The sequence below is a fragment of the Amia ocellicauda genome, chromosome 14, assembly GCF_036373705.1.
Source record: "Amia ocellicauda isolate fAmiCal2 chromosome 14, fAmiCal2.hap1, whole genome shotgun sequence".
Classification (NCBI taxonomy): domain Eukaryota; kingdom Metazoa; phylum Chordata; class Actinopteri; order Amiiformes; family Amiidae; genus Amia; species Amia ocellicauda.
Window position 1 is genome coordinate 3,621,225 of NC_089863.1, and position 18,459 is coordinate 3,639,683.

At 44.5% G+C, this 18,459-nt stretch overlaps 2 protein-coding genes across 5 annotated transcripts; both read right to left on the reverse strand.

Annotated features, from left to right (window-relative positions):
* Positions 1-1,628: 1,628 nt before the first annotated feature.
* On the reverse strand, positions 1,629-11,535 carry LOC136768320 (NXPE family member 3). Of its 3 annotated transcripts, none has more exons than XM_066722461.1 (7): positions 8,680-11,535; positions 6,733-6,821; positions 6,005-6,070; positions 3,583-4,370; positions 3,308-3,378; positions 2,965-3,171; positions 1,629-2,762 (listed from the first exon to the last, which is right to left on the reverse strand). In XM_066722461.1, exons 3-7 carry the CDS (start codon positions 6,047-6,049, stop codon positions 2,230-2,232), a joined length of 1,644 nt encoding a protein of 547 aa, XP_066578558.1. In that variant the 5' UTR covers positions 6,050-6,070; positions 6,733-6,821; positions 8,680-11,535; the 3' UTR covers positions 1,629-2,229. The 3 variants fall into 3 exon arrangements, with proteins under 3 accessions (XP_066578558.1, XP_066578557.1, XP_066578559.1); XM_066722460.1 differs by having other exon boundaries at positions 6,688-6,821; XM_066722462.1 differs by lacking the exon at positions 8,680-11,535 and adding an exon at positions 8,085-8,584.
* Positions 11,536-11,905: 370 nt separating this feature from the next.
* On the reverse strand, positions 11,906-18,206 carry LOC136768321 (NXPE family member 3). 2 transcript variants are annotated; one of them, XM_066722464.1, is made up of 6 exons: positions 16,171-18,206; positions 13,993-14,053; positions 12,916-13,634; positions 12,616-12,692; positions 12,299-12,505; positions 11,906-12,090 (listed from the first exon to the last, which is right to left on the reverse strand). In XM_066722464.1, the coding sequence occupies exons 1-6, from the start codon at positions 16,356-16,358 to the stop codon at positions 11,999-12,001; spliced, it is 1,344 nt and encodes a 447-aa protein (XP_066578561.1). In that variant the 5' UTR covers positions 16,359-18,206; the 3' UTR covers positions 11,906-11,998. The 2 variants fall into 2 exon arrangements, with proteins under 2 accessions (XP_066578561.1, XP_066578562.1); XM_066722465.1 differs by having other exon boundaries at positions 12,002-12,094; positions 16,171-18,202.
* Positions 18,207-18,459: the final 253 nt, after the last annotated feature.

Genomic DNA, 18,459 nt, shown 5'->3' on the forward strand with positions numbered 1-18,459 from the left:
ATCCTGTTCAAATCCAGTATCAGTTCACACGCAGCCGAGTGACGACGGCCAATATGCAAATGAGCCACGGCGAACGGGCCTCTGGGTAACACACGCGTGTTCGCGCAATTGTGCCCAAACACACTCTTTCGTGCCTCGCCTGTCCGACGGAGCACCTTGCCCGCGTCTCAAGGGTGTCCCGGCTCCTGAAGGGTCCGACGTTAAAGCCACACCAGTCACCCTGAGCCGCCGAGCCATGCAACGATCTTTACCGCACTATGAATTAGTTTTACCTGACTACCCGACGATCACTTTACACGAATATACGTCGCTCTAGTCTTTGTAATTCGTCAACTGTATTGTGCTTTGAATTGCACTGTATTATGTAGATTGGAATTTGTAATGTCTTGAGCTGCACTGTATTTGTGCTTTTTTTTTTGTTGCGCTAATATTTTGTAAGTTGCCCTGCGTAGGGCGTCTGCTAATAAATTAATAGTAATAATAATAATAGTCTTGCAAATCACACCTGTAAATGCGGGCCGAATTGCGGGGACAAAAGAGTCTAAATATCGACGGATAAGGGTGCATCAAGGGAATCGAACTTTTAGGCAGATGTATTTGACTTTTTTCTTTTATTTCTCCATTGTACTCATTAAACATGTGACTTCCACAGCTCTGAAAACAAGGTGCTATATCCGTCCCATAAACTGGTTTAGTAGGTTATAATGTAGGGTACAAACACATATCGATGGTTAAACTGTAACATTAATTACTGTATCTAATGGAAGCCAATGCAAAGACTCCGATACATTGTTGCCTCGTCTCTATATATAACAACAGACGCCGGCCATCTTGATCAAGATTCCGGCTGGAAACGAAAACAGATGGAGTCTGAAGCGATTGCAACTCGTAGGCACAAGATGGCAGCAAAGGCTAACGCAAGACGACAGAGGAGGCAAGCGGGGAAATGGCGGAGATTTTTTTTCCAAGTTGAATTCAGAGGATTAAATGCAACTGAAACGATATCCGTCCATAATATATTAAAATGCCCGTGCTTTAAATCATGTCCATGTACTACTACTGCGCGTCACATGCTGTTACTGTGATTCATTCGTCATAATGACACAATGACGGGACAAGTGTCTGCGTTCGATGCCAAACTGCATTCATTCGCGTTGCGTTTTCCAAATCAACGGTGAACCACCGGAGTCAGTGCTGTAGTAACAACTCCTCCAAAAAATTAACTTTGCCAAACACGCATTTCCTACTTCAGCGACACCCGCCTTTTTGTTTGAATGTTTTTATTTATTTTACGACGGCATTTAGGGATTTCAAAGTAATATTTCCAAACCGTTTTAAAATACGGCTGGGGGAACTAGGCATCAAAAATATGTATAATAATTATTACATAATTTCCAGAATAGGTTACATAATTACTAATTTAACTAACAAATAACATCAATATGAAACTATATATATTTTTAAATGTGACAGGACACTAACGAATTGGCAAAATGTAATTATAAATACTACTCCCACTACTACTTATAATAAGAAAAACACATATGATACATATCTAAAAGCTACACATTGAAGTTATCCAGTTTTGTGGACATGTTAGTTTTGAAGAAAGAACTGTAGCAAAGACGTCTTGTTTCAGTTTGTTTTATTCATCAAGTAAACACTTGACCTACACCAAAGAACAAAACAGTGAACAATCATCAAAATACATTAAAAGAAAGGAACAATGAACATGACATTCAAGTTTGTTAATGGCTGCAGTTCCGGATGATTGAAAGGACAGTGAGGTCGCTTAAAAATGCTACTTTTAACACTGTGCTCTTCATCTACTGTATGAAACCAGGAATGTATATCACCTTTTGTAGTGGCTTCTACTCTTTTAATAAAGGCATCGAACAAGCAGCTGTTGCAGTGCAAAGAGTGGCTCAAACTCAAACCCATTCCAGCGGTTTCCGAGAACACCCCTGACAAAAACTGAAATAGGGTATAATAACTTATAGCTTTGATACTCTGTCAAGGTAGGGAATACATTATACCATAATGAGATCTCCAGCCCCTGTGTGTGGAGATGGCATTTGAGCAATCAATGGGAGATGCCAAGAGGAACGGGCGCATTTGCAGTGACCCTGAGGAGGCAGAGGGCCACCCAGACCTCCTGTCTCGGCACGCTGCATACCGGCTGTCCGTCATGGAGATGGTTCCTTCTCTGTGGGACACCCATAGGGAGCTTCACTGGGGACAGACAAAGGACAGGAACAGGTCAACTTCGTTTTTGATGACGACAGGCTGGGGGTGGATCTGGTCCGGTGTGTAGTGGCAGGAGGTCATCTGCCAGACGTCGATGAAGGCCACAGGGAGGCCCTGGAACATCCTCCTGAGCACGGTGTCCAGCTGCAGGGACAGCCAGTCACTGCCGTAGACGTCCTTGTAGCCGGTGTTGGCCGACTTGATGACCACGAGGGTCTGGGGGCTCCGGCGCAGCAGCGAGCGCACCGCCTCTCGGATGATGGCGACCCGGCGGACAAACGTGGCCAGTGGGAAGGTGGTGAAGTGCGCCCAGAGGTTGAAGGCCACCACGGTGTAGGCGTCTCCCGCCAGCCCGTCGATCTCGTTGGCGATGTAGTGCAGCCGCACCCTCGGGACCTTGAGCGTGCGGATGGGCAGGCCGTGAGCTCGCCAGCGCAGGACCACATTGTTACCGGTGTCCACTGCCAGGAGAGGCCCCGACTGGCCTGAGGTGTGAAGGTTCATGAGCTTCAGAGCTGGAGGGAGGGAGGATGTTACAGTCTTTCTGAGGTAGAAGAGAGAGAGAGAGAGACAGATGCAAGGAAGGTTCTTGCAAACTGGACAGAGAGGGAGAAGAAGTGTGAGGGAGATGAAAGAAATGGGAAGAAGCAGAGAGCGAGAGAGTCACAGGGAGGGTAAGAGTGGCGTATCGGGTGTGTTGGTGTCTCAGGCTCTTACTGGGCACAGTCGTCTGCAGGTATTCGAACCACTGGCGCAACGTGGAGTCGCCCATCATGTACAGCTGCTTGTCCTTCAGGCAGCCGACTATCTGCTCTGCGCTGGAGAAACTGCGAGCGGAGCAGACCAGCGAGGTCCAGCGGTCCTGGAAATAGAACCCGGCCGGAACCGGAGTGTCCAAACCGGGAGCGCACTTCTGCTCCTGTCCTGGGGAGAAACACAGAGACTCAGACACAGAGAGAGGGAGCACAGAAGCAAAAACACACACAGGAGAGAGGGAGGTGGGTAGGAAGAGTCACAGTCAAGCACACACACTCACACTCACACGAAAAGCCATGCTTACTGTGTTCTTTGTCCAAGGGCAGGATGTGGATTATGGGGTCAATTCCTGATATCCCAATGTCTATTAACTTCCTGTTGGGAAGAATGAGTCTAAAGTCTAAAAACCTTCAGAACTGAGCACAATCATGGTAATGTTCTGCTGAATTTCTCTGGGCTTCGCTTCACTTAAAATGTCATTAAGTTGTGAACTACACAGCTACACACATTATGTGAGATTTGACCTTGAGGAGAATTGACTCCTCAGGTCTCACACTGGGCATCTCCACAGAGACTCACGTGTCCAAAAGACTCTTGTCCAGGTCGGTCAGTTTTGCCTGGTAGGTCCCAGCGCTGTGGTAGACGAGGGCGTGGCAGGGCAGGGCAGCTGGTTTCTGGCAGAACCACATCTCCCCGGTCGCAGGATCCTTGTACTCACAGCAGCAGCGTGAGCCGCTCCTCTGGGCGTTGCAGACTACAGTCTCCGATCTGCCCCCCTCCTCGAAATACCCCCGGAAGGACACCTTGTTGGGGTCGGCCTCCCTGTGCCGGAGCAGCACCTGCACAGCTTCACTGGAGTGGATCAGCCGCAGGGAGATCCGGGCCTGACCGGGCCACAGGAGGGAGAAGTGGACTGTGTAGGTCCCGTTGCAGTGATCCTGCACCGAGCCATAAGTGCTGGCTTTGAGCTTTGGGGAGTGCAGCCGAGCCTGGAAGAAGTCCCCTCCATAGCTTTTGGGTTTCCTGGAGAAATCCTTGGCGACCAGAGTGACATTCAGAGTGTCCCCCACTGTGTAACTGTCCCTCAGGTTCTCCACGTAGTAGAAGCAGTGTCTGGGGTCTGTGGTGTTGTCCAGGGAGGTGACAGGCCTGTCTGGGGACAGCCAGCGAAGAGCCTCCCTGAGAGCCTGCCACTCCTCTGGGCTGAGGTGGGTGTCGTTCGCTGCGGGAGGGGGTGGGGTCAGGGTCTGTACTGGACAGCTGTGGTTTGTGCCGGAGTGGATCTGGTCCCACTGATGTTGGGAGAGGGGGCTGGGTGGCTTTATACTAAAAGGTTGAGTTGTCTTCTTCCAACAGTACAAATATACCTTGATGGAATAAAGGAGACACAGAAGAACCATTACGCCATTACTCTAGCACTCTAGTGCTCCATCTAGCGCTCCATTACTCTAGTGCTCCATTACTCTAGCACTCTCTCTAGTGCTCCATTACTCTAGTGCTCCATTACTCTAGTGCTCCCTCTAGCGCTCCATTACTTTGGCACTCTAGTGCTCCATTACTCTAGCACTCTCTCTAGTGCTCCATTACTCTAGTGCTCCCTCTAGCGCTCCATTACTTTGGCACTCTAGTGCTCCATTACTCTAGCACTCTCTCTAGTGCTCCATTACTCTAGTGCTCCATTACTTTGGCACTCTAGCGCTCCATTACTCTAGCACTCTCTCTAGTGCTCCATTACTCTAGTGCTCCTTCTAGCGCTCCATTACTTTGGCACTCTAGTGCTCCATTACTCTAGCACTCTCTCTAGTGCTCCATTACTCTAGTGCTCCATTACTTTGGCACTCTAGCGCTCCATTACTCTAGCACTCTCTCTAGTGCTCCATTACTCTAGTGCTCCATTACTCTAGCACTCTCTCTAGTGCTCCATTACTCTAGCACTCTCTCTAGTGCTCCATTACTCTAGTGCTCCATTACTCTAGCACTCTAGTGCTCCCTCTAGCACTCCATTACTTTGGCACTCTAGCACTCCATTACTCTAGCACTCTCTCTAGTGCTCCATTACTCTTGTGCTCCATTACTCTTGTGCTCCATTACTCTTGTGCTCCATTACTCTTGTGCTCCATTACTCTTGTGCTCCATTACTCTAGTGCTCTGGTGCTCCACTACTCTGGTGCTTTAGTGTTCCATTACTCTAGCGCTCCATTACTCTAGCGCTCCATTACTCTAGCGCTCCATTACTCTAGCGCTCCATTACTCTAGCGCTCTGGTGCTCCACTACTCTGGTGCTTTAGTGTTCCATTACTCTAGTGCTCCATTACTCTAGCGCTCCATTACTCTAGCGCTCCATTACTCTAGCGCTCCATTACTCTTGTGCTCCATTACTCTTGTGCTCCATTACTCTTGTGCTCCATTACTCTAGCGCTCTGGTGCTCCACTACTCTGGTGCTTTAGTGTTCCATTACTCTAGTGCTCCATTACTCTAGCGCTCCATTACTCTAGCGCTCTGGTGCTCCACTACTCTGGTGCTTTAGTGTTCCATTACTCTAGTGCTCCATTACTCTAGCGCTCCATTACTCTAGCGCTCCATTACTCTAGCGCTCCATTACTCTAGCGCTCCATTACTCTAGCGCTCTGGTGCTCCACTACTCTGGTGCTTTAGTGTTCCATTACTCTAGTGCTCCATTACTCTAGCGCTCCATTACTCTAGCGCTCCATTACTCTAGCGCTCCATTACTCTAGCGCTCTGGTGCTCCACTACTCTGGTGCTTTAGTGTTCCATTACTCTAGTGATCTAGTGTTCTAGTGCTCCATTTCAAACATGCAGGATCCAGAATGGAACTGGAAGCATTTGCTCTTGTTGATGTTTTTACAGACACCCAAAGAGGTTTTTCCTTCAGTCTGACTCCTCTAACAGCCAGGTGCCCAAGCCAGCAGTTTTCAAGATATCAGATCATGCTGCTTTGTGATGACAGGAAAACATTTGAGGACAGAATGAGAGACTTACCAGAAAACCCAGAAACAGTAAAGTTAGAATGATGACTTTCTTCATTGTTTTCCTACTGTGTCAATTCTGGAAGAAAAACTGTGGAAATTATAATACTGACAAAGAAAACAGGTTTCAGTCATTGTGACCAGACTATTCTAGGGTACGAGGAGACTCCTCTGCCCTTTATTCACAGTGTGCTGAATCATGACATGAATTGTTATATTGTATTATTAATGTTACCTGCTAATGTGTTGTTACTGCCTCACACGTTTGTGTGACTGCTCCTAAGCGGTCTATGAAAAGCGGACATACATATTGAAGTTGGTTTCATGTGACATGTGAAATTGAGGTGATGTTCTCATGGTTTGACAAGTTTTTCCCTTTGGCCCTGCCATTTGTGCTGTGGATGCTCTCTCTGCTAGAAGCCAGTGGCCTGATAGAGAGCACGCAGGAGTCTTCTGTGCCGTCTACATCTCTTCTGCATCACCAGGACGAAGTGGTTGGTGAGCTGCATCCAATATCTCTCACAGATTCCCAATCGGGAGGGTGGAAATGGAAGGATATTTGGTGGTTGTGGACGCAAGATTCATAAATATCCCTGACTGTGCTAGAGTTGCGTTTCTGTTTGTGGCAAGTCATTCATATTCTGCTGCTATGAAATATCCTAATGGCCACACCCAGCTCAAGACTTTAGCTCTTACCTGCCCTTGCCTTAACCAGCAATTGTGGCGATCACACAGACACACCTGCTCAGACTGTCCCTGTGGCACAGCAGCGCGATGCCAGCACAGTTACTTTTGCCAGTCCCTCTCCGCAGCACATGCCTGGAACTTAACTTAATGAGAAAACAATACAGATGAGACAATACAATAAAGTCTATTTGTTAGCAGGTAGACTATAAAATACCATATCTCTCCTCTCCAGTTCTGCATATATCGATAAAGTGAGGATAGGCTGTCGTCCTTGTTCAACAACGACCGACTTTCAAACAGGTTTTGTATTTGCATGACTCAGACATGACATATATCATCTCAAGTGCCTCTTGCTTTTAAAACTGTGAGATCTTCTAGTATTGATCAGCAACTATGTTGCACTTATTCCAATTAAGTAATTTTGGCACATACAGCCTCATACAGTGTCTCTGCCTTTCTGTCTGTGTCTTGAGAAATCAGTAACAGACAGAGACACTCAGTTCTCATTACATTGGATTTATCTTGCCTTGACACTTTCAGGGGACGAGGTAAACACGGCTGTATTGATAACAAACCTTCCTGTTGTGTCTGAGAGTTGTCCACAAGGTTACCACAGTGGTGAGGTGGAAATTTACCACAGGGTTTAACATATCTACTCATTAGCTATTTAGTTGATTATTCAGGAGCCAATATAATCTGTTATCCTTGCATTTTCATAGATTCTTCCACATTATTCCTATATATAGACTTTTCTTTGTTCGCTTTTGAAGTCTAGACCTGTTTTTGCTTGGGGCTCAGAACCATTGCTGTCACCCGTTTCTCTACAATATTGTATTACCATTATATAATAAACAACGTACTGATTCACTGTGATCCTGTGGATTCCAGACAAATCAGATTTCTGTGCACAAAGACATTTTTATTGGTAAGTAACTGACCTCTTCACAGAATAGACTGTACCAGGTTCCAGACACACCTGTCCCTGGTTTACATGGCATACCTCAGCCAGCACTATCAAATCCTCTTTTATGTTTTTTAGTGAAACACTCAACGTCTGCTTTTTCAATGTGATAGGGATCACTGCTACCTACTGCTGATACTTACACTGCATGCTCTACCCCCCTCCCCTCTGTGTACACAATGAAGGTGGATCTTTGCACCGTATTTTGTACGTTTTTGTGTCAGCTGTAAAACGGGTCATGGCAATTTTGAAGAAATTAATAGACTAATGAGAGTAATAATTACCACATTGACTGAATGCACGCTTTAATTGAAGTCCTTCATTAATTTATTTTTACCGGGGAAATGTTCCTGCGCTCTGATAAGCGTGTTACCTGCGGTTGAACAAGTTGACTATGCTGTCAACGTATCACTCTTACGATTTCAGGATTTAAAAAAGTACTTACGGATAAAAGCTGGATTGAAAATTCAAATTATCGCCTCCGAATCAAAGCGGAAAAAACACAAATCCAGCCAGTAATCGCACACTTTTCCACCCGGGTCCACGGAGAGCCACCTCAGACGGACGCCTCTCCTCGCTTAGATGTCAATTAAAGACCCGGCGCGTCGCACTCACTGCGGGGTTTCATTGCGGGGCGCCCGGGCTGTCTCATGCTGCTGGGTAGACACACACAGGTATCACACTGTCCTGTTGTGCAACCAACACCAGCTATACTAGGAGAAGGAGAGGGACGGGGACTGTCCTTACAAAACCGATTTAACTATCTTGTGCAACAGCAAACAAAAACAAAAAAACACAGCTGAAGAGGCAGGACAGGGAAGGCGAATGGCCTGCTGCAGTGTGAGGGAGGAGAGAGGCGGAGAAGCACACCTGCCGCCCGGAGCCGCGTCTGCAGGCTGCCCTCACAGCGACCTGCGCACAGGCTAATGAGCAAACAACCCAGCTCTCCATAGTTGAACCACAGGATAAGACAATCACAGCAGGACCACCGAAGACTTCAGACCTATAGGACCTAGAACAGCCCGTGTTGTAAGTACTACCTCTCTCGGCCCAGCCCTGCCTCCCATACAGCGTCTGTGTTGGTACTGGAAATGTATGAAGGACAACAGAGTCCAGGACCAAATAAATACACAAATTAATAAATTAAAGTGCTGACAGGTATGGATTTATTTGTTCCCATCTTTATTACAAACTTTTTTTTTTTTGTCGGCAAGGAGGCTGGTAAGTATTCGCCCCCCTGAGTCAATAGGCTACTTTGTAAAACCACTTTAGTCAGCAGCTACAGCTGTGAGTCATTGGGATAAGTCTCAACATATGGGTTGCGCAGTATTCACCCATTCTTGTTGGCAAAATCGTTCAAGCTCTGCCAGGTTATATGCTTTCTAATGATGTGAAGCATTCTCTGATGTGAAAAAAAATGTTTTTTATTCTGAAAATTCTGAAATTGGGGATGTGTGGGGGATACAAAATCTCAGAAAATATTGATAATTATGGCTTATTCTGGAACCAGACAGTCTACTGATTAAAACAAGACCATCCATGTTTTGGTAGAAGCTGGTTTTGTTGCTGGTTTATATTTTCCCTTGTTTTATTACTTCTGTTAATTTTCACATTTGGCTTTTTCTTCACTTTAATTATATTTTCACATGAAGGCAGCCTTCTTGACAAGCTCCAGGCACTAATTAAGGACACACCCATCTGATTGGGTGGTGTCCTCCGCTCCTTCAGCTAGCACACTCCTTTCATTTATCTCCTCACCCATAACCACGAAAACCGGCTTGAAGAGACCAGTGCAGAGAACAGCAGGGAGTCACGCCCGGGACTGACAAGGGAACAGAACGGCACTACAGGGAGCAAGGCAGGAAGGTGTGCGACAATTGGGAATATTAAAGGCGAGGAAGACAAAGCCTTGAGGAACAGAGGAAGCTGCTGATTGGAACAGGGGAATTGTTCACGGCAGGATAGGTACTCTATGGGGAAACTCTCTCTTGTCTTGAATGAGTTTTGGTTGATTGCTCCGCATATTTCCTGGCTCCTGGCTGTCTCTTCGTAATGAGTATAGCATCCTGAAGAAAAGAGAAATAATCAACCTAAGTATAGATACTGGACTGATTTTGTACTATTTCTACTTATCTTGCAAGGCTGGTAGAGACGGTGTGTCCCCCTGTAGTCAGCTGGGCCTGAGGTGGAAAGTAGTGCACCTGTGGTGAGAGACACGCTGGGGAAAAGGATAGCAGAGGGACGTGAATGAGAAAATAACAACTGTAGTGTGTGTGGTTTCACTTATGAAAGGCGGTTTTAGTTACTTTAATTGTTAGTAATGGGGCCTCTAGCTCGGCGGACTTCATGCCCCGTCTGACAACCATTGTAATAAACTTTTTGTTTTGCAACTCCAAATATTGACTCGGTGGTGTGTGCATCGGGATCTTGCTACAGCCTGCACGGGGAGAGGGGGGAATAGTGAGACCCCCTCCTCACTGGAATAAAATAGGGGTGGCGTGGTCACGTGACGGTGGCAATTGTTCCCCCCTTTGTCATTGTCACATGCAACACTGCCAAATAATGCTTAAGAGGGGGTAGTAACACAGTATATAACTCTGAAATGTTTTTGGTAAACTAAACTTTTTTTTTAACCTCTGGCAGTTTACCGCTTACCTTTGTACCACTTCAGGTTATTCACTGGACTTGAACTGCTTAAATTTAAATACAAACTGGAAACATTGGTGTTCTAAAACTTTTGATCGGTAGTGTACATGTGAGTGTTATTACTTATTAGCTCCCTGCACTCTTTTCATTAATCAAAAACACAGACCGCTCATGCTGCAACCACTGTCTTCCTCTTTTTCAATGCAACAATTAAAAAAACTGGTTATAATATAATGTGGATTTATATTTAATCGATATGCTAGCATAATAGAAGACTCTTTGAGCTATCGTATAGTTATTATGATGGCAGTTTTTCTCCTAGAAAATCACACAGGCCTGGCTTTTTGTTGGGGGGTGGAGGTCAATGTGCATTTATGGGAATGTTTGACTCTTCTTGCATGGTGTATCAATTTATTTTCAATGCAATCGGGAAAACCACATTTGTAAATTTCACACATGCTTTTTAAAATCTGTGTATTCTCCATCTGGCCTGGAGAATGACAGTGTAAACATGGCAAAAACAGTCGCCATTACCTTCAAAATCATGCACATAACCCTCAATCCAATCACTGTACCCCTTCTGATGCTTCTCCATTCATCTGCCCATTTATCTATTTCCACCTGCATCATTTCTGGTAAATACTCAAGATTTTTGGACCAGATTGCCAGGTCTGTCTCCCAGAATGTTAATTTGCCTTCCAAGCCTTGTTTTCAAACCAAGATGGCGCTGCCATAAAGTCTGTTGCGACTCAGTACTGGGCTGGGCAAGTGACTGCCGCCCTGACCGCCACTACATCTTCCAGAAGCGCCAGGAGATGCATCAGGAAGTGGAAGCACATGACAAGCAGAACTGTCCCTGTCCAGCTCCTGTATAAAAGCAGGATGCCGGGAGCCTTTGTTGATGGTGAGTCAGGAGGAGGGCCTGGAAGTGTTGTAGAGAGAGAGAAGAAACAACAGCAAAAATAACGGACTGATAACAAATTCTGGGCTGAACTTTTCTTTTGGTCATGGATTTGGACTTGTTGCTGAGTGTGTTTGTGTTTAATAAGTTAAATACGACCAGGACGAAAGATAATTAAATCGTCCTCTCGCCAAACTCCGTTATTAAAACACTGATATTGTTTGGAGTTTAACTAGTGCAAAATCTCATTGATGCTGCTGAAGGAGCTATTGCAGAGACCTCCTGTCTCGCACACCGCCTGTCCATCAGAGATGGTTCCTGCTCTGTGGGACACCAGCAGGGAGCTTCACTGGGGACAGACGAAGGACAGGAACAGGTCAACTTCGTTCTTGATGACGACGCGCTGGGGGTGGATCTGGTCCGGGGTGTAGTGGCAGGAGGTCATCTGCCAGACGTCGATGAAGGCCACAGGGAGGCCCTGGAACATCCTCCTGAGCATGGTGTCCAGCTGCAGGGACAGCCAGTCACTGCCGTAGACGTCCTTGTAGCCGGTGTTGGCCGACTTAATGACCACGAGGGTCTGGGGGCTCCGGCGCAGCAGCGAGCGCACCGCCTCTCGGATAATGGCGACCCGGCGGATGAACGCGGCCAGTGGGAAGGTGGTGAAGTGCGCCCAGAGGTTGAAGCCCACCACGGTGTAGGCGTCTCCCGCCAGCCCGTCGATCTCGTTGGCGATGTAGTGCAGCCGCACCCTCGGGACCTTGAGCGTGCGGATGGGCAGGCCGTGAGCTCGCCAGCGTAGGATCACATTGTTACCGGTGTCCACTGCCAGGAGAGGCCCCGACTGGCCTGAGGTGTGAAGGTTCATGAGCTTCAGAGCTGGAGGGAGGGAGGATTTTACAGTCTTTCTGAGGTAGAAGAGAGAGAGAGAGAGACAGACAGACACAGGGAAAGGTCTTGAAAACTGGACAGATGGAGTGGAGGGAGTGAGACAAGATCAGGAGAGAGAAGGATCGAGGGAGATGAAAGAAATAAGAAGAAGCAGGGAGAGAGAGGAGTCGCAGGGAGGGTAAGAGTGGCGTATCGGGTGTGTTGATGTCTCGGGCTCTTACTGGGCACAGTCGTCTGCAGGTATTCAAACCACTGGCGCAACGTGGAGTCGCCCATCATGTACAGCTGCTTGTCCTTCAGGCAGCCGACTATCTGCTCTGCGCTGGAGAAACTGCGAGCGGAGCAGACCAGCGAGGTCCAGCGGTCCTGGAAATAGAACCCGGCCGGAACCGGAGTGTCCAAACCGGGAGCGCACTTCTGCTCCTGTCCTGGGGAGAAACGCAGACAGTCTCAGACACAGAGAGAGGGAGGCGGGTAAGAGCCAGAGCACAGGAGCAAAAACACACACACACACTCATACAGGTAAAGCCATACTTACTGCTTTCTGTGTCCAAGGGCAGGATGTGAATTTTGGGGTCAGTTCCTGGTATCCCAACATCAACATTAGTTAACTTCCTGTTGGAAGAATAAGTCCAAAGTTCAGTTAAAAAAAACCTTCAGAACTGAGTACAATCATGGTAATGTGCTGCTGAATTTCTCTGGGCTTCGCTTCACTTTAAAACTTCTCTTAAAATGTCATTAAGTTGTGAACTACACAGCTACACACATTATGTGAGATTTGACCTTGAGGGGAATTGACTCCTCAGGTCTCACACTGGGCATCTCCACAGAGACTCACGTGTCCAGAAGGCTCTTGTCCAGGTCGGTCAGTTTTGCCTGGTAGGTCCCAGCGCTGTGGTAGACGAGGGCGTGGCAGGGCAGGGCAGCTGGTTTCTGGCAGAACCACATCTCCCCGGTCGCAGGATCCTTGTACTCACAGCAGCAGCGTGAGCCGCTCCTCTGGGCGTTGCAGACTACAGTCTCCGATCTGCCCCCCTCCTCAAAATACCCCCGGAAGGACACCTTGTTGGGGTCGGCCTCCCTGTGCCGGAGCAGCACCTGCACGGCTTCACTGGAGTGGATCAGCCGCAGGGAGATCCGGGCCTGACCGGGCCACAGGAGGGAGAAGTGGACTGTGTAGGTCCCGTTGCAGTGATCCTGCACCGAGCCATAAGTGCTGGCTTTGAGCTCCTGGGAGTGCAGCCGAGCCTGGAAGAAGTCCCCTCCGTAGCTTTTGGGATTCCCAGAGAAATCCCTGGCGACCAGAGTGACGTTCAGAGTGTCCCCCACTGTGTAATTGTCCCTCAGGTTCTCCACGTAGTAGAAGCAGTGTCTGGGGTCTGTGGTGTCGTTCAGGGAGGTGACAGGCCTGTCTGGGGACGGCCAGCGAAGAGCCTCCCTGAGAGCCTGCCACTCCTCTGGGCTGAGGTGGATCTGGTCCCACTGATGTTGGGAGACGGGGCTGGGTGGCCTTTTACTCTGGGGTTGAGTCCCCTCCTCCCAACAGTACAAATACACCTTGATGGGATACAGGAGAGACAGATACTTGTGTAAAAGATACTACGCACCCCTGTGGACACTTGTGAGGAATGCCCAACAATGTCTGAATGTGTTTTCGATTGTTTGTTTCTGTTACAGTTTCCAGACACCTGGGTGTCCTTTCCTCCAAACTGTCTGCTCTGATTCACAGTAAACCAGTGCCACAAGGCAGCATTTTCAATATATAAAACATCTTAATATGCAATCAGTAGCTTGGAATCTAATCACTTTGAGCTGAAACTGTTCAGAATAGTGTGGACGTTGTGGTGTGGGACACTGTGGCTTTGCAATGACAGGAAAGGAGACCGGAATCAATATCTTCTGAAGACATACTTACGCTCAGAATCACCAAAGATATTAAAAAACAAGGGAGAGCTGCCTTCCTCATTTCTGGGAGTCTGTTTTAAAAAAAGAAACAAATGTTGGAAACTGCAACAGAAGAAGAGCAGGCAGGGACCACTTTTGTCTCCAGAAGGTTCTTGGGACAGAATCTGGGTTTCATGACAAGAGCAGCACTTGGTGCCGATTGGACGGCAATGACTGGATACCTGCATATCCTGAGTGTCTGTGGCCGTTCAATTAACTGGTGTGTGTAGAGGAAGCCCCAGACCCCTTTGTGCACACATGCCATGTATAGAAAACATGAGACCCTTGTCTGCGCAGGTATCGAGGGAGCATTACTTTGTCTGTTTAATCCTGGCAGTGTTTTATAGAGGAAGTGTCTTTTACAAATTCTAGCAATTGTCCCAAATTGATTTTAATATGATAACAACTGTTTCCGTGCACCTGCATGGTTAATAGCAAAAGTGTTTACAGGTCAAATGAGTGTCGACACTTCTGGAGATGCGGTGTAGCCATCTTGTATTTATATCCGAACAGAAACAATGCCTTTCCAGCACATTTGGTAGTCGGTCACCTAATTATATAGGTGGATACTCTGCGGGGACAGTATTGCTTCGTCCATACATATTGTGACACGTAGGAAAACACATAGTACAGGACGTGCAGAAGAAAGGGTGCCTTGTGATGTTTTATTTAGTCTCAAATGAACACGCAATAATACAGAAAGAAAACAAGAAATCCTCCTGATGCTTAAAAAAAAACTAAAACAAGGTCGTGAGTCGTGGCGCTCTCTTGTTAAATAAGCGCCTCCTACTGCAAACAGAACTAATATCTATAAGGACATGCTCTTGTTGGTGGTGTTATCTCTCTCTCGCACACAAACTGTTAAGTGCTTTATCGTAAAGAAAAACGTGTTTCTAGATTTTAAATACCGTAAAACTTCAATTAAACGCCCCCTAGGTTTTTTCCAAATAACTGCTAGAACCCCGGCGTCAATTGGAGACCGGCGACTGTATTAAACATTTTAAATAAAAAGACATCGCGGACTCATGCAGGGTAAGAAGAGCCTGGAAACATTGCTTCATTGTAGAAGTAGGCCAGGCTTTTATTAATTTATTTTTGTAATTAATAATAATAATAATAATAATATTATTATTATTATTATTATTATTATTATTATTATTATTATTATTATTATTTAATAATTTGCTTTCCAAAGATTCAAACAAATCACATTCAATGTATGGTGAACTATACACTGCATTGAAAACAAGATACCGGTAATTCTGTAGAATAAGAGTCCATATATTGTGAAGTCTCGCTACATAAACACAAAGCACTGCAACAAAACTGTGGAAATACGCTTTAAACCAAACCATTAACATTATACTTCATTAATGCATTGTTCATGTCGCAATTGACCGTTATTTACATTCCAATGAACAGCAGTACATCTATATAAAGTGAGACATAAATGAATAAAAACACAAAGTCATGTTTTGTTTTATTGTAATTCTTTATTTAGTGTTTTTAATTAATACACAGTATGTATATTTACTGGAAACAAGAAAGATGCGTAACCCGGCGTTTATTACAGACCAGCTTGTGTTTTACAGTATATATAACTGAATGAAAGCGAACTTAATTATATTTTAAAAATATTTTGAATCTAGGTATACCCGTACTGATACATAATAAAATAATTAGTGTATTAATTCGTTCTGTGTATGTATGTATGTATACTAAATAAACTGGTAATGGTGAGATGTAGATAAAAGTTACTTAACTGTAATACATATTTGTTTCGTGTGCTTCCCCCCTGTCTTATGTATTGTTTATTATAGGTCTATTATATCGCCAGTATTTTAACATGTAAAATAACTCACCGAATCGATTCAGATGTCTAGTAGGATCTGCTTGGGCGCATCATGCATTGGTGGCCAATTTTGTTTCCAATGTGTTATATTTTTCACTCCTGTTTCGTGAAGAAATTAATCAAAAATATGGAATAAAACGGTGTAGATATAAACATATTCACTTTCAAAACGACTCTGGTTAGACACAGACTGCGTAAAGAATGACTACAGCGGGTGAACATGTATAGTAGCACTAACAGACATTTGCTTGTTATTCAAACAAATAAACCATTAAAACCAATAAGTTGACATCTTACCTTCCAGTAACGAAATAGGAATAATTCTTAACCCGATGACCATTGATTGTAAATCCTTTTCCCACCGAAAACAGCCCGAAGTGACTGGAAACAGAGGTGGGGCAAAGACGGTATGTGTGTTTAATGAATGTGAATGATAAGTTATCTTGTGGTGGTGAAAACGAAAGTACAGACATCTGAGATGACATATATTCACTCCATCTCTTAGCTCTGCACAAAAATAAAGCATTCAGACTGAGCCTCTGAATATTGATCCGTTTGTGTTCATGAAAAGTGTATAACAACCACTTGTGATTGACATACAGCAGACGGGCATAATTACTTTACACAACCAGTTAATCATTTAGATTCAGACATATTTAGATTTAGCATCAAGATCCTATATAGTTTGAAGATAAACGTTTATTTTGCGAGTCAGACCTTCAAATAGCAGTGCTTATTCTCCAAATTGGAGTTTAGCATTTATTTCAGTATTTGTTACAACTTGAAATATGTATAAATGTGGGTGAAATAAATACCTTTTTATTATTTCAATCTAGAAAAAAAAATCTGTTAGGGGGGAAAAAACATGTGTGTTGTTTTACATGTGACCTCCACACTTTATTTATTTATTTATTAGCAGACACCCTTGTCCAGGGCAAAACTAGAACTCTAGAACACTCTTAGAACTAATGTGTCAAATTGAACCCATTGTTTGTTCAAGGACAACAACTCCCGGGCAACTTTGTGTCTTTTCAACAAATAATGTTTAACATGTTTAATCTGTTTTTACCACTGTGGAAGAAAACTGAATTCAGGTTGTGTTTATCAGGCGAATTCTTTATTCATGCAGCTACAATGTGGATATTGTAGAAAGCAGTACTGCACAGAGCCGTGGGACTCTAACTCACGCCATTTAGGATCCTTCTGTTTTGTGACTCTAGTCCAAATCGTGGATCTGGGGCTCTTGCACAGATCGGCTGCTGGGTTCATTTCTGTGTCACAGCCCTCTTGCGTGCTAGATATGAGCTGTGTGAAAACCTACCCATGTGACAGTCAGCCCCGATCTCTCCTAACCTAGCAGTGTAACATTCCTCTCCGCTCCTCTGAGCAGGGAGTTTAATACGCTTCTACACACAAAGAAACAGTTATTAGAAAATGAGTCAAACCCTTTTGAACTGGCCTTGAGTTGTCTGACAACAACCCGATTCACCAGCCAGACTTCAGAGCACACAGATTAACACATTCCTAAACTAAAAAGAGAAACAATTCTTGCTTTACAGTGAGGGAAAAAAGTATTTGACCCGCTGCTGATTTTGTACGTTTGCCCACTGTCAAAGAAATGATCAGTCTATAATTTTAAAATTTGCGTTCATGTGAATACACAGATACTAGTTTTGCTGCCATTGCAGACTCCAAACGGCGAGCGTAGATCTGTTTCATTTATTGTGAGCAGTTTTTTGTGTTTTTATATTGAGTAGTTTACTAATGCAAGTGTGAGTTTCTCAAAGTAATATATGTAGTGCAATTTGAAACAATGTGATTGTATTCTTCCTTGATACAATATCACCATATCGAAAATATAGTTAGCTGCATTGAATTTGTTTTCATAAGCCATGTCAAACTTCCAGCTGTTCACTGTATTGTTTTCTTTAGTTGTTTTTCCTTATTTATTACTGCCTATTACCTTTTTAACAATAAAAAAGCTTTGAGACAATGATAAAAATATGGATGTTATTTAATCATGCATATTACAGTTGTCTCAGATTTAAGAAGGGAAAGAAAAATACATGTTAAAAATTTTACTTTTACATATACAGTATATGGGAAACCCTGTAACAACGTTGGGTGCTTTTTGCTGACATATGGGATGTACATGCACCTCTAAACTAACTCTGGGGTAATGAATCCTTTATGGTGATAACTAATTGTTGTAAACTTAAATAAATGTGTGTATAAAGGGTGTTTGTGTATATATTCATAGTAGGTATATTCATACGGGTAGTGAAGGAGAAACAAACTAAAATAATAATAATAATAAAAAACAACATTGGTTTAACAATTTACCAAAAATGTTGAATCTTAAAGTGCTCCATACTGAGGCATAAAAATAAAATAAAAATACACCATTCAGCATTATCAGTGATTTGTATTGTATTACTATTCTTTCCCATACCCCACCCAATGTTAATAATGTTAATATTAACTTACTAAAATGTATCTAGTAATCAAGGTAAGCTTAGTAATCATACCTTAATTGAAACTTGTGTGAAAGTGTTTTGTTCATTTATATGATTAGATTTCAGTTGA